Genomic DNA, 15,795 nt, shown 5'->3' with positions numbered 1-15,795 from the left:
TAATTTTTATCTTACGATTCCTTAAAATCTCAATATGCATTTGAAATTCTCTTAATTTGCTAAATTCCCCGTTAAGTGTACTCTTTTTCTGACCAATAGAAAATGAGATCACGGAATACAATCTGACGTATGCGGTACGTGGATGTAGTTATTTGTTACAGAGTCTGAGCCCGCATTGAAGACGACGTCGCCTTGTGGAAAGCCGGTAAAATACCATTCTGTAATTTCTGGTCTTTAGTTTCACACATCATATTTGCGTATGCATTGTATAAAGGAATCACTGAGCTGGAAAGATACAACTTTATTTTGTTTCTTAATAGTAAGCCGCGGTTTTGGGACCAATTCATTGCCTATCTGTCTGCACAGGAAAGATTGCCAGCGGAACTCCGAAGTCGATTCCCCGGCTGTGCCCCGGTTGAATTCATGACACATCCGGTGCGAGTTGGCAGGTTCTGGGCGCTGGCCCTGGCCTGGGATATGGGGCTGGGCAGTCATGGCAGTAGAGGCGCACGGCCAAGGGAGACTCTCTCCAATATGGGTGACAATCTCCCATATTGGAAAGTTGCTTTGCAAAAGAGCAAAAGAATCAACACGGTTACACCAATTACCAACAAAACTCAGTCAAGACAAAAGCATAATTTTTTTCCACCCAAAAATATTTGCCTCAGTCAGACTCAGAGGCTCAGGCTCAGACACTGTCTGACTTATACTAGACGTAGACAGCTGGCAGCCGTCTGTTTCGAGGAGTTTTTTAACATTTTTTTTAAATTTCTCCTTGCACACAGACGGCTTGCTATCGTGCAGCCAGGCATAAGGGCAAGGCCAAGTTAAGGGGACTTGCAATGCAAAATCCCCCCGTCGGGGATCTTCAATGTTGGTCTTTAATTAATGAAAATTTTGAAAATTAACACGGCCAAAATGCAAATTAATATTCCCTGTTGGCATTGATTGCCAAAAACAGGTAAACTCAAGTTAAAAGGAACAAAAACGGTGACTTACCTCAGCTGTCATGCAAATTCACTTCCCCGTTTTATCCGATCTTAAGTACATAAACATATGGCCATTGATGATTGAGTCCCCTGTACAGATCGCGCTAGAACTTCGGTCTCTGTATTTGGTGAGTGAAGCCAACAGAGTTCAGCTGAACAACCAACATAACAGAGACCGAAGCTTTGGGTCTATGTCTGACCAGCTGACTCTGGAGTCTGAGCAGTAGAGGCGCACGGCCGATATTGGAGACTGTCTCCCATGAGAGAGATTATCTCCAATATCAGATACTTTCATAAAGAATTTTGGTATCCAATTTCAGAAACAGTCTCCAGTTTTGGAGACCAATTTTCTTTGTTTACATTTGCTTAAAAAGGATTACCTTGGCGGCAAATAAAGATGTGATAAGCATATTCCTCATGAAATATTACCCCTTTTCACCGTCTACTTTAAAATTCACCGTCTACTTTTGTTTTTATAAGGATTTTTGTTGTCTTCCACACACAAAACAATTGGGCTTCTGACCTCGGTGGGACAAAAGTTTGGGTGGAAAAAATCATACTTTTGTTGGTGTTTCTTTTGTTCTTTTGCAAAGCAAGTCTCCAATATGGGAGATTGTCTCCCTTATTGGAGAGAGTCTCCCATATTGGCCGTGCGCCTCTACTGCTGAGCTGAGAGTGAGACTGAGAGGTGAGAACTCGAGAACTTGTTTTGTGTATGGATAACAATTGAAAAATCCTACCAAAACTAAAGCAATTTAACTTTAAGCAGATGGTGATTTTTTTTAAGTAGATGGTGAAAAATTGTATTTTTTCATGAGGAATCTGCTTATCACATTTTCCTTTCCCGTCAAGGTAATCCTTTTGCTTTTGCAGCAAATGTAAACAAACTAAACCAAAGAAAATTGGGCTCCCAAATTGGAGAGTGAAGACTGAATCCCAAATTCTTTACAAAAGTCTCTGATTTTGAGTCTTTTATAGAGATAATCTCCCACAGAGGAGATGGTCTCCTAATATTGGATGTGCACCTCTAGTACTACTAGTAGTAATGCTGGGGCATGTTGGAATAATTGAGTGACATGCATGCATGCGTCCGCAGGTACACTGCTTCTGGGTAATTCCACAAAATTTGCAGTACGTCCACGTCTGACCCCTATTAATATGTGGGACCTTCATGAACGTGATGACAATTTGATGAAGTATTCTGTTTCTGTCTGCCTGCGTCAGTGTCTCTGACTGATTTTTTTGTTGAGACAGTGTCAGTTACTCAATCTGGAAATGTTCTCAAAGGCAAAGCCAAACACAAAGTCAAAGAACCATCGTGACTTGGCAAGTCACTTGGCCAGTTTAATGAAGTAGATCTAGGCCTAGTAGGATAAGCATTGTGATTTGTCTTTGGATTACACTAAAAATATGAATTCAATAGTTGCAGTAATCTTCTGTTTTGTTCTCTATAATATTTCGTAATATTTTGTACTAAAAATTGATGTAACTTCACTTGTAAATTTTTCCAAATGACTTTCTAAAGTTGATCGTCCGGACACGCAACAACTGGGTAGACTAGATCTAGTAAGACTTGAACGGGGGGGGGGGGGGGGAGGGGGGTCTGACATACAAAAAAATTGATTGGTCATATCCCCACACTGTCGGTACTCGGTAGAGATGCTGGTCCAAATATTGGGACTGTCCCAGAAAGCAAGGATATACTCATCATAAACCAAGAGAAATCATGTCTCGATAAATTGAGATTGTCCTTGTTTCTGTGGATTGTTTCTGTGGACAGTTTCTTATCATTTAAATACCCCTGTGGGACACGAGTTAGGCTGCAATTTATACGGGGAAGGAGTGCTAAAAATAGATTCAGTGACCTCGATTCCCCCCCAGTTTACCATCTATTTTTTATGACTTGCCATCTTCCAATAATCTTGTTATGAAATCTGATAGGGCCTATGTTTTCATTGACTAGAACACTTTGATGTCAACACTTGACAGATTAAGGTCCATGTACTTTCCTAGATTTCTTGTGTAGAGAAATCTTTGATCTGAAAACTGGAACAGATCCTGTAAATCCCCTGGGACGATCCCAATTTTCTGACCAGTGCCTCTACTGACTGCCTGGGCCAGGGCAGGCAGTCAGTAGAGCCGTCTGTCAAACTCCAATAATCAAGTGATAAACTCATTTTTGATTAAAGGATAAGTCCACTCCAACAAAAAGGTGATATGAATAGAAATAGAAAATTCAAACAAGTATATAATACTGAAAGTTTCATAAAAATCGGATGTAAAATAAGAAAGTTATGATAATTAAATTTTGCTTAATTTCACAAAACAGTTATATGCACATCCTGTTCATTATGCATAGGAGGGGACTGATTATATCGCCCATTCACTATTTCTTTTGTATTTTATTATATGAAATATTTTTATTTTCTCGTCATTGTCATGTGTAATGAAGTTTCATTCCCCCCTGACCACGTGTAATTCCATTATTTTAACATTTTGTGGTTCAGGCAAGGAGGTCCTAATTGTCAGATTCATAAAAATTGAAATATTGTGTAATTCAAACAATAGAAAACAAAAGAAATAGTGAGTTACATCGACTCTCATTCGCATATCACTGAGTTGAGCATAGAACTGTTTTGTGAAAAATAAGCGAAACTTTAAAATATTTTTTCTTATTTTACATCCGATTTTATGAAGTTTTCACCGTTATACATGTTTGATTTTTCTATAATTATCAGTTTTCAGGGGTGGACTTGACCTTAAAGTTCATATAGGCCTAGAGTCGAGATCTAGTGTCAATCAGATATTTACATGTACAGATCAGTTGGCTTTAGAAAATTCTAATTGAGTTGAGCCTTGACCAAAAATTTGGAAAGCTGACTAGATCTTATTTGTCATGAAAATACATCAAAATAATCCTTAACACCTAAATCAGACATAGACCTAGGCCTAATGAAAATTATTTCATATTGACATAAATTCTATCATATGTGCCAAAATTGCGTATGTCACACTCATGCGCACATGCACAGTATACTTTTTTTAATAAAACGTGTGGAATTTAGAAAAAAATGGTTTACAAGACATCACAAAACACTATGATTGTCTGTTTCAGACTACATGTATAGATCTGGGATTCATTATTTCATTACACTTATATGTTTTTTTATTTTTCTCTTTCAAAAAGAAATACAGGCTGTCCTTGGTCTTGTTTCCTGTTTGCCACAGAATCTGACAATCACCTTATACTTGTCCTAAACTGCCAAAGCACTGTTCGTTAAAGTCTGTGGAGAGAGAAAACTACTCTGGACCAAAATTAAAAGGTTAATTGAAATCATAATAACATTGTTATATTGATTGGTAAGAACAATGATGAATTCTTCCTCGCTTGCCACCCAACCACAGCACTTGAATTCCTCCGTCATGAATGCAAGTGTAAAGCAAGAGAACACTGCTGGAGATGCCGAGTCGATGTTCTACCGCGATGCATCCATCAGGCGCGTTGATGCCGACACAGAAGGTGTGAAGGTAGAAGGAAGGTTAGAAATTGACGTAGATGACAAAGGAACAGTACATATAAAGAAGGAGCAGGAGGTGGAGAAGAAAGGAGGAGGGGAGGATGGTATCGGCAATGAACCGAGTGTAGACATTTACATCAATAATGTTGTGTGTGCTTTTAGTGTAAGATGCCATCTCAATCTCAGGAGGATAGGACAGTCTGGCGCCAATGTGGAGTACCGGAGAGAATACGGGGTGAGATTTTCTCATGTTTTCGTGATGTTGAATTTTAACCCTATCTAGGCCGGGGTATTTTTGGAGTTCATATGGCCGGGGGGGGGGCCTCCCAGGCCCCCCCCTAAGATCTCGGCCGTCGACCGCGCGATTGCGCCGAAAATTGGCACGCAGGTTGCCTGGGACATAATCTACAAGATTGTATAGTAATTTATTTCATGCGAATCGCTATTAAGTGATTATGCTAATTTATGCGTAATTAGTATGCGAAATCATACTTTTTCCTCTAACTCCCTAAATAAAGCTCCAAATGTACTAATTTTTGGTATAGAAACTCTTTGTGGTGTTCTTAGCAAGTGTAAATGAAAAAAATTGCGATATCAAATAATTTTCTTATGTATTTTATTGTTTTTTGTAATTTCTTATGTATTTCTTTGTTTTTTGACCTTTTGTTTTTCTTTTTTTTCAATGAAATTTGTTGGTGACTCTTCTGTGATCATAAAAAGCATAAAATAAATACATTTAGACCAGCAAAACTAAAAATAATCATACATTTATGAATTTTGGTTGAAAACACAATTTGCATTGACTTTGTACACGAAATCACGTTTTTGAGCAATTTTTGGTCTGACATGCACTTACATAATGTTGCGTAATTTCGGAACCACGTACCCGGGTGACGCAAAGTTGGTCTCAAAAGTTGCGCGAGACTTGAAAGTAAATAGTCAGCGAGCGGCGCGGTCAAAAAATTTCGCGCGGCGAAAATATTGCGCGATTCGTTGAGGGGGGGGCCTCCGAGGCCCCCCCCCCCCCCGGCCTAGATAGGGTTAAAGGAGAAACCTTATAGCTTTTAGCTTTGCTTCTATCAGCATCTGATAGCTATTCTGCTATTGGCAGCTATTCTGGTATCAGCTTCTGATAGCTATTCTGCTATTACATATTATGTAGCATCTGGTTGCTACGGTACATGTATTCTACTATCAGCATCTGATGCTATTGTACCATGAGCATCTGATAGCTACTCTGTTATCAGCAGCTATTCTGCTATCCAGATCTGATAGTTATTTTGCTATCAGCATCCAATATTAACTCTTCAGCTATCAGCATCTGATAGTTTCTGTTATCAGCATCTGATAGCTATTCTGCTATCACCTTTCAATAGCTATTCCAGGGTACTAAATAACTTTTTAGATCCACTTGCCCTGTTGGGCAAGTAAATTTTTAAATAGTTTGAATATACTTGCCCCAAAATCTATTTCACTTGCCCCCCCCCAAAAAAAATCCTTAGAAAAAAGTTTACCTCTTCAAAAAAATACTTTACGGTTTTAGAAACCCTTGACCTTTTTTTCTCTCTTTTGACATGAATTGATGAACCTTGTTCTTTCTTTTTACAAAGTAATTTTATCATGCCCGCCAGGACCAAATTTATATCGTATATCAAAGTATATCGTATCGACCCTACTTTTGGTAATTCTACTGTGAGAATTTTGCTTGCCTAATTCGAGCAAGTAGTTTTGGTCTTTACTTCAAAACACTTGCCTGACTGTAACTTTTACTTGCCCCGGGCAATTGGGCAAGTGCTTATGTACATGTAGTACTCTGCTATTCTGCCATCAGCATCTGGTAACTCTTTTGTTTGATACTTTCCTAAATATTGAGACTGTATATGTTTACATTCTTGAAATTCTTTTTTTTTTTGCTATAGAAAGTGAACATGAGGTTCCGCAATCCCCCAGCCACTGCTACCATCTGGTCATCAGGTAAAATCACCATCACAGGCAATGATAGGTACGTATGGACTCCTGCCATGTAATTTTTTTTTTTGGGGGGGCCTACTTGTCCAATCCTACTTGCTGAATCTGCAACACTGGAAGAGCTTTAACATTGCAGTGAATGGAAATTTTCTAGAGCTTTTGAGCATGTCACCCGAAATCATCCTGAGCGCCCATGTAATGTTTTGCACCCCCTCCCTCCTCATCTTCCCTTCATTTAAAAAAAGTTCACCCTGATGTAAATTTGGTATCAAAAGCAATCCCTTATGCAGGCCTCTACAAAAAAAATTTTTGTCACTTGCCCTGTTGGGCAAGTGATGAAAAAATTTGCTTGCCCAATAGAAAAAACTGCTTGCCCAACTTTTAAATAATTTTTTTCATTATGACGGCACTACTCTTATTTTTATTAAGGTATACAAAATAACAATTGAGTATCATGCCCAGTATAAAAGAACACACATTGAAAAGGATATTTTCAGCAACTTAGGCCTAAGTCTTTACGTTTATTTTGGAGAAAAAAAATCGATATTTTATGCAGGCCTGTTTTATGGTTAAGGTTTTAAAAAACCCTTCAACAAAAGTTGCTAAAATTTCATATTTTGCATCTTTAAATCCATGAAATGGCTTCCTGCGTACCATATTTCCTTAGAATTGCTTTCATTTACCGTAGTTGGAAAAGTAAGAAAGCCAGTGAAAAATGTTCAGCTCTTTATTGACTCGGAAAAAATTATTTTATCATCGAAAGTGGAGTGGCTAAAATTTCACATTTTGCATCTTTAAATCCATGAAATGGTCATTTATTTTCCATATTATTTCCTTGATTAAAAAAAAAAAAAAAATTAGTTGGAAACCATCAAGTCTTTTCTTCATCATTTTATGAGTTCCACTCGGTCAATAATTTTATCTACATGTTTTCACATGCTACTTTTTTTTCTATTTTGAGGAATACCTGTTCACTTATTAATGAATTATTACTAACATTGTTTAATATTGTATAATTTTTAAGTAATTTTTTTCACTATGCTTAGAATCTTGGGTGTGTGTGTGTGGGTGTTTGTGTGGGTGTGAATGTGAGTTGAACTTTGATATAAATGAATTCAATATCTAATTTCTACTTCGCCTATTCCAGTACAATAACCTGTACTCGGCCATGTAATAAAGCCATAAAGGCCCACATACCCTAACTTTTCCTGAAGTTCTTTGAAAACGCAGACTTCTACGAAAATTGCATTTCTCTATGGGGGAGTCTAAATTTGGTGAGAATGTATTCATTAATAACTTAAATATACATGACAATGAATAAATCATCAAAGTTTATTGGAAGTTTTGAATAATATACCCGAAATGTAAACTCTGTCTGAAACAGAAAATCACCATCATTGAGGCCTTTACTGAGCGAATTGTCCCCCAGAGCTCTGGCAGAGAGACAGAGCTCAGACTGGCTAGCTAGTATGCGCACGTGTGTGAGCCTCCCGCCGGCCTTGTAAAATAGATGGAGCTTTGTTTGATGATTTATTGTCTGATATTTACCTCATCCCCTCAAAAAGGGAAACAAATGAATTTCAAGTTAAAATTAACAAATACGGCAAGTTATTTTGGATGTTAATAGGCCGTTTTGAAAAGCAAAGCCGAATGACAACTCACCAATGCGCGGTTACTAGACTGTGATTTATTTCCTGTGTAATTCTGATTATTTTATCACAGAATTGTGATATCGGAAGGGGGAAAATGTGCATTAGAAATTGCACATGGTGGTAGTCATAATGGACCCCTATACTACATTCAACTGTTTCCCGGCCATTGCGTTGATTTTTTTCATACCTGGTACCATGTATGGAAATACGTGGTACAGAAAAAATAACGCAATTTCGGAATTTGAAACTGCGCTACTCGATATTTTTTAAGGCTTATTCATGATTTTGAGTGTGGATTTTTGATGATTTATGGAAAAGCGAGGTACGGTACAGAAAAAAAGACGCAACAACCACTTGCCCGATCGGGCAATTGACTTTGAGAAGTGCTTGCCCGCACGTCATTTTCACTTGCCCCGGGCAAGCGGGCAAGCGGGTTTGTCGCGCCCTGCCTTATGTATCATCTGACAGAATGCAATGCAGACATTGCATCACTGAGCAATAACAAATTGTCTACCAGAATGAGAAAGAATATTGAATATGATAGTATTTTTTGCATACAAATTCCTAGGGTAGTTAGGGACAGTGATTTTCCGTTTCAAAAAATGGCCTTTTCCGTTTCAGAAAATCACAAATTCCGTTTCAGCACGTCAGAAAACGGAAATTCCGTTTCCCCATAGACGTTGTACACACGGAAAAGTGACAATTCCGTTTACACATTGAATAGCAAAATCAAAGCGCATACACTCGCTCTGGCCAAAATTTGTATCTGCTACTGTACCAACAACACAATAGAATCCGTTCTAATCGGATCTATGCTGGTGTATTTAATGATTTTTCAAACTGATTTAGCATGCATACATCCTCACCTTTCACATAATTAGCATTATTTTACGGTGAAATTAAATTTCACCGATAATTTTGGGGTTTTTTGGACATCGTTATCATCAGTCAACAACTTTCGCCAATCCGCCATCTTGGATTTTAAGACCACGATATCGTGCTGTTACATCTTCAAACGTAGAGGGCAGCAACACACGACCGTGCAGTTGAGCGATCTGAAGCGATGTGAAGCTCAACCCGGCCGGCCGAGTACGATCGCGGGGTATTATCGAGTGTGCTGATGTCGAGAGCAATCACGATGTGTGAATTGTCATGATTGTAGCGAAGTGAGATCGTGTTTTCTGGGGTTTTGTGGCCATTTAATATTCTCATTTTGTTGTTATTTTGGAGTAATTTCTGTTGCTATTCTGTGTATTTTGAGGGAAAATACGTTTTCCGTGATTTTCCGTTTGAAATGCCACTTTCCGTTTCAAAAGGCCTTTTCCGTGAATTCCGTCCGTTTTCCGCGATCGCGGAAAATCACTGTCCCTAGGTAGTGTCCGACTCATGAAAACTTAGACCTGCAATTGTATGTTATTTCAGTAAATGTAGGTAGGTCGATGGAGTGACATAGAGAATTGAGTCATGAAATATATATATGAATTGTTTTTGTTTTGTTTTTTTGTTCTAGCGAAGAGCATGCAAAGAAGACTGCAAGAAAGTGTGCCAGGGCACTGCAGAAAATGGGTTTCAATGTAAGTCAAACTGTCAAATTGCTCGAATTTTTTTGTAAACTTCATGGTGTTCAGCATTTTTTAAAAATAAAATCAGAAATATTGGCAGTTAATGCCAGTCATGTCAGCAATGATGTGGTTTAATTTATAGTAATAATACCAAGTAAACTCTACAAGTCATTGTCATTCACCTGGCTTCAGAAAGCTGGATCTTTAGACTAGCAATAGGCTGAAATGATTCACCAAGACCGAATTCTGAAATTCACGCCTTCAAAGGTTGACGATTACAATCTGTCTTATATGACACGTAAAAAAGTATATAAAATGGAAAAATAAAAGTTTTGTGCAACGTATGTGCCAAGGAGTTGAAACCATTTAAATTGAATCGATGCATCCCTTGATGTCTGTTTCTGGTACAAGGTGAGTTTAGAAGTACATATCTGAAAGACTAGAGCCTCCTGACAAAGCCTTGATCAGTTGATCATAAAATTGATATACAATTGATAGTATTGAATGTTATGTGCAATCAGTTATACAAATAAATTATATATGATCGATCGCAAAGCTGCGTGTTCGTGGTCCCAAATTTCCTGTACATACAGCCTCTGTGCTATAGAAAGGTAAATTATTGCATTGTGTTACACCTATGTATATCTTTCATTTGCAGGTACGGTTTTCAAGGTATAAGGTTGTGAATGTATTAGGGACCTGCTCACTGCCGTTTGCTATACGTATCAGGGACTTCTCCCAAAGGCATCCAAGTAGTGCAAGGTGAGTTCCCATTGTTTCATTAAAGTCTATCTGGCTTCCTCAGTTTTGGGCTATCTATTTAAATAAAAAAAAATAAAAAGGGAAAATGTACAAATAACTGCAAGAGTATTCTGATTTCATATATTCTATTATCTCTGGCAGAGAAATTCAATCTTTTTTTTCCTGTCATTGACATCCCAAAATTTTTGTCACAAAGCCCTGATAAACGCAAGAGAAAATCATAATTAAATTTTGATTATAAGGAGCATTTTTTAAGGCTTTATTTTTTTACCACATATCACAGACACAGGCAAAAGTTGGGATATTACAGCTCAGATTTTGAAAAGTAATAAATGCATTGGCTAACATCAATTTGACTTCTTTTAGAAATGTGAGCTGCAAGGTCCTTCTTGTTCCCTGTGTCTGTGATTTGTTATAAAAATCCCCACAAAACTTGTGCCTTGAAATCATTATTTAGTGCTTTAAAGGGAAAATATAAAGTGACCTGAAATACCATCTTCAGACATCTACATGTAGTAAATGATTATTTTTCAGCCACAGATTTATTGGATCATGTCTGCACAAATTTGGATTTTTTATCTAATCGTGGGTGTTTATTAATCCATCTCAAGACAACATGAATTATTGAAGTTCATTACTTTTCAAAATAAGACCTTTGTAATGTTAGCCTATGCCTTTAACCAATGCCTTATAATCTCATTTGGATCATTCTGATTTGAATTCAGCTATGAGCCTGAGTTACATCCAGCTGTCACCTACAAGATGTACAATCCCAGGGCAACGCTGAAGATCTTCTCAACAGGAAGCATCACAGTCACAGGTATTAAGCTGTAGTGCTCTTTTATGCTTCCTTATTTTCAGGCCAAAATAAGGCCTTTTGGGCATTCAGTCTACCCGCCAGTTGGGCTACACCTATTTCATCTACTATCCACTTGGTCGAAAACCATTTTGATTCCAGTGAGCTGTTTATGAATCAAGGTTTCATTTGACGAATCAAAAACTATCAAGTTATCCAGTGGTTATTTGACCAACAGGGCAGCAGCCTGTTGACAAGACCTCGCGACTTGGCTATATTCCTTGTCATGTAGTGGATGACGTGAGACGAGAGGGCCTACAAAAAGAATTGGCGCGACCAGGGTGAGCGTGAGATTGTGCGACTTAAGGCCACCGCACACCTTACGACCAGACCGGTCGACGACTGACTTGCGACTGGGTGAGGGGAGAGGTGACGTCACAGCGCTTGTCAGCTTCACAGTCGCAGACCGGTCAGAGACAAGTCGCAAGGAAAATCGGAAGGATTTGGCATGTTGAATCCTTATGACTGGATCGCAAGCTCAATCCAACCTTCAGCCAATCAGACAGCAGAGTTGCATAAGGCGTATTATGATAAACAACGCGCATACGCAATTTCTCAGATGATACGCCAAAAAGCAAAAGTGCATGCCTGAGTCGCAGATCGGATCGCAAAGTTTGCGGTGTCGAGGCTTATGACTGCCTTGCGACTCATCTCCCCTCACCCAGTTGCACGCTGGTAGTGTGAGATGTACTCTACAAGGCTGTATGGTAAAATTTTCCAAAATAATGAGATTTTATTTTATATGAATTAATTATGCTAATTTATGCATAAATCATACTTTTTGCTCTAATTCACTAAATAAAGCTCCTAGAATGCTAATTTTTGGTAAAAATTTTCTTTGTAGCATTCTTAACAATCGTAATTCAAAAAAACTTTGGTTTGGAAATAAATTTCTTATGTATTTCTTTGTTTTTTACTTTTTGTTTTTTATTGTTTTTTCAATGGAAATTGTTCCAGACATAATTCTGATCATAAACAAGGCAAAATTAATTAAGTTTAATCAGTAAAAGTAGAAATAATGATACATTTATGAATTTTGGCTAAATACGCAATTTGCATTGGATTTGTACATGAAATCACGTTTATGAGCAATTTTGGGTCTGACATGCACTTGCATAATGTTGCGTAATGTCGTAACCGCGTACCCGGGTGTCACAACTTTGGTCTCAAAATTTGCGCAAGACTTGAATGTAAAAAGTCAGTGAGCTGCGAGGTGAAAAAATTTCGCGCAGCAGATATATCGCAAAAATTGTTGAGGGGGGGGGGCCATTATGGCCCCCCCCCCCCCCGGGAGAATTAGGGTTAATCATCGGGCCCTTTGGAAGGGAGGAGATGTGAATGTATGAATTATTCATGAGCTCGCCGATGCACCAATCGGTAATGTTGGTGTTGATGACGTCATGGAACTGAATGTTTGCTTCTGTGGTACGGGGTCGTACAGGGTTCATTGATGCAAATGATACGCTCACTGATTGGCCGCTACCTGAGAGGTAGGGATTATGTGTCGAAGCAATGGTTAACATTGTGAAATCCTATTCGGGTTCCTTAACGCCCTGTGGCTGGGCTTGAACATTTAGTCCTCGCATTCACTCGGCCTTTCGCAAAACAATCTTTTTTCCAGTTGGTAGGCATTTGATATAACTATCATAACGGACACAGCCTTTTTTAAAGGTTAACCAGGCATTAGATAAATATTCACTACTGAATGACATGCGCCGTATAAGCTAAAACAACAACAAAATTGTTCTACCTTTAACTGGGTACTGTATTAAACCAAGTGTAATGTAGATCAAATGGCAATTGAGCATTGAACTAATTGAACCAAGCCATCATATGGCTTTAATTGATAGTAGGCTATCTGAGAAAAAAGCCAGAAGTGCTCTCTTACCAAGTGAATATAGAACTTGGATTTTATCCAGTAAATGAAGCTCTGAAAGTTGTCATGTCTTTCATTGCAATTATTTACATACACATGTATTTTATTTCGTTTTGCTTTGCCCCCCCCCTCATTTTTGACAACAGCGCCAGCAGTAGACAACATCAGCAAAGCAATAGAACACATATACCCTTTGGTTGAGGTTCATAAGACGCCCCTCAGTGAGGCAACTATACAGAAGAGACTCGCCAGAAAACGCAAACGAGAAGGATATCTCGAGGATGACGAAGAGAACACTGATGACGAGTATGCCGATGAGGACGCATTAGACAACGAGGAGGACAGCGACGAGTATTCATCGGACGATAGTAGCTGAGAGAGTGTGAGTAGATGATCGGGGGCTGCCGTCCACGTGGAGGTTGAAGAAAGAGGTTTTATGTTCTCATTGCTGCTTTCAAAACTGCATCAAGTTTTCAGTGCAAGAGGCTGAAGGCCAGCGTATGATTTAGCAGTGTGGAGAAAATGTTGTGGTCCTATGTCGAACATAGTTCATGTATGCTTTGGATATCAGGGAGACCTTTCATCAGCTTTTTGTCATCTGACAACGTTTCTGGGTTGAGATTGGCCAAGAAGTATATGTGTCTATAAATTGCTTCTATTTTAAATGTTGAATAATGAAAGCTTCCATGAAATAGTGTCCTGACTGCATGGCTGGCGTCTTTATCCAGAAGATGCAGGGATTCAGTTTTTTTAATTAAGAGGGGAGCCAATCAAACAGCTCTCCTAAATGTTTTAAGGGGAGTGGTAGGGGATCATTGACTGACACTCTTGTTTTACATTCAGATTAAGTGATATCAGAATAGAGATTATAAAGGGAATTAAAAATGTACAAACTAAATGTGAATGATGTTGCCTGATTTGTAGGTTTTCTGCTTTTATCATATCGTATGTCACAAAAAAATGTATTTCGCTAAGGTGAGTGATAAATCGCTCTACCTGAAATGGATTAAGGCGAGAAGTAGCAAGCGATTGCTCTCACTCCCCTTAAAACTGAGTCCCTGAAGATGAGGTATCCTTATGACTCTTCTTGACGTTCATTTCTTCACCAAGTCTTGGGTCCAAATTCACATTGAATTATGCAAATTTCTTGTGTGGATTACACTTAATTCAGCAATCATATTCAGAAAGTGTCCAATGATTGTATGCATGGTTCTATCATAGGGTGGTATAGTTCATGCCTTTTACCATGGTTTTAGTCCACTGTTAATGTAAATTAATTTAGATAAGCAGTGGACTGATGATCTAAACATCAGTGGATTTATTAAGGCCAGAACCTTTATAGCAACAAACATAAATTAAGCTGAAAGTTCACACCTTGGACCCTCTATTGACATGCATAATTGAGCGTAATTTATCCATGACTTCGAAGCACGCATTTAAAACCACCTGTGTGAATTTGGGCCTTAGAGTTTTTAATATATGCTAGCGAACCAAATCACTTCATCTGCCACTTAAGACAAAAGATATTTTGAAGGCAGGGTTTGATTTTTAAAGTTCTAATTTGGAAACAAAAATCTTGTCAATATGTGTTTTGCAGAATCAGCATAAACATAATTAGGCATTGTCTAATAATTTTGAGTAATAAGCTTTGGTAAAAAGTGGGTCCAGGAACAAATTAAATTTGAATTCCTATTTAAATGCTGTACGTATTAAAATTTCATAATTTGGAGTCGTCTGCCAGAGACATGAAATAATTTGGGATCTGTTCAGTTTTGATGTTTTACAGAGCAACTGGAAAATTGTGATGCTGATAGCGAAGACAGAAGGCTAAGTTTCCAGATAATTGTTTATATATGTGTTTGTAAATGGATAAATTGATATGAAAGAGCTTTATGTGTGTTAAGTATATGTACCAAGTGCCTTTATTTATTATATCCTTTACATGGCGAGAGTTGCAAATTGATTTGTAATGGACTTTTTGATTCTTGCATCTACATGTATATAGTGGACTGATAAGACATGGCTTTGTTTGAAACGATTTCATTCGGACACTTTTTCTGTCTGAATAAAACATCCTTTTATTGGTGGTTTGGGATTATCCAAAGTCTTATTCTTTCCAATGAAGCCAGATTGAATAGAAAATAGAACCCAGCGTAATAATATGCAGTTGCTCAGAGGCGATGAACCCCATCACAAAATGCACTACTTTTTTCATTGTAGACAGCAGCACAAAAATGGTCAGCGAACTAAAAAAACCCCAAACAGTATCGAATATGATATTATATGTTTAATGGTTTGGCACCAAAATATCTACAAGACCTTGTCACGCCTTATGCACCAGCTAGAAGCCTGAGATCATCACACCAGCAACTTCTTAAGACTCCCAAGACACGTGTAGCATATGGTGCACGAGCTTTCTCTGCCTCAGCACCTCTCTGGAATAATTTGCCATTAAATTTAAGAATTATACAATCACTGGAGACCTTTAAATCCAAACTGAAATCTTATCTTTTCTAACAGTATTAGTTATTGGCACTTTGACACTCTTCCAAACTTTCTCATTCTTTCTTTTCTTGTGCGCCTCGGAATAGAATATTTCTAGATAGATGGCG

General features: G+C 38.1%; 1 protein-coding gene across 4 annotated transcripts; it reads left to right on the top strand.

Moving 5' to 3' along the window:
• The first annotated feature begins 114 nt into the window (after positions 1-114).
• Positions 115-14,687, top strand: LOC121430789 (TATA box-binding protein-like 1). Of its 4 annotated transcripts, none has more exons than XM_041628187.1 (7): positions 115-205; positions 4,177-4,742; positions 6,427-6,509; positions 9,638-9,701; positions 10,348-10,451; positions 11,177-11,271; positions 13,330-14,687. In XM_041628187.1, exons 2-7 carry the CDS (start codon positions 4,359-4,361, stop codon positions 13,557-13,559), a joined length of 960 nt encoding a protein of 319 aa, XP_041484121.1. In that variant the 5' UTR covers positions 115-205; positions 4,177-4,358; the 3' UTR covers positions 13,560-14,687. The 4 variants fall into 4 exon arrangements, with proteins under 4 accessions (XP_041484121.1, XP_041484122.1, XP_041484124.1 ...); XM_041628188.1 differs by having other exon boundaries at positions 123-205; positions 4,185-4,742; XM_041628190.1 differs by having other exon boundaries at positions 144-205; positions 4,395-4,742.
• Positions 14,688-15,795: the final 1,108 nt, after the last annotated feature.

Source organism: Lytechinus variegatus, chromosome 17 (genome assembly GCF_018143015.1).
Source record: "Lytechinus variegatus isolate NC3 chromosome 17, Lvar_3.0, whole genome shotgun sequence".
NCBI lineage: Eukaryota > Metazoa > Echinodermata > Echinoidea > Temnopleuroida > Toxopneustidae > Lytechinus > Lytechinus variegatus.
Note: the sequence above shows the minus strand (reverse complement) of the source record. Positions and strands in the feature narration are given on the sequence as shown.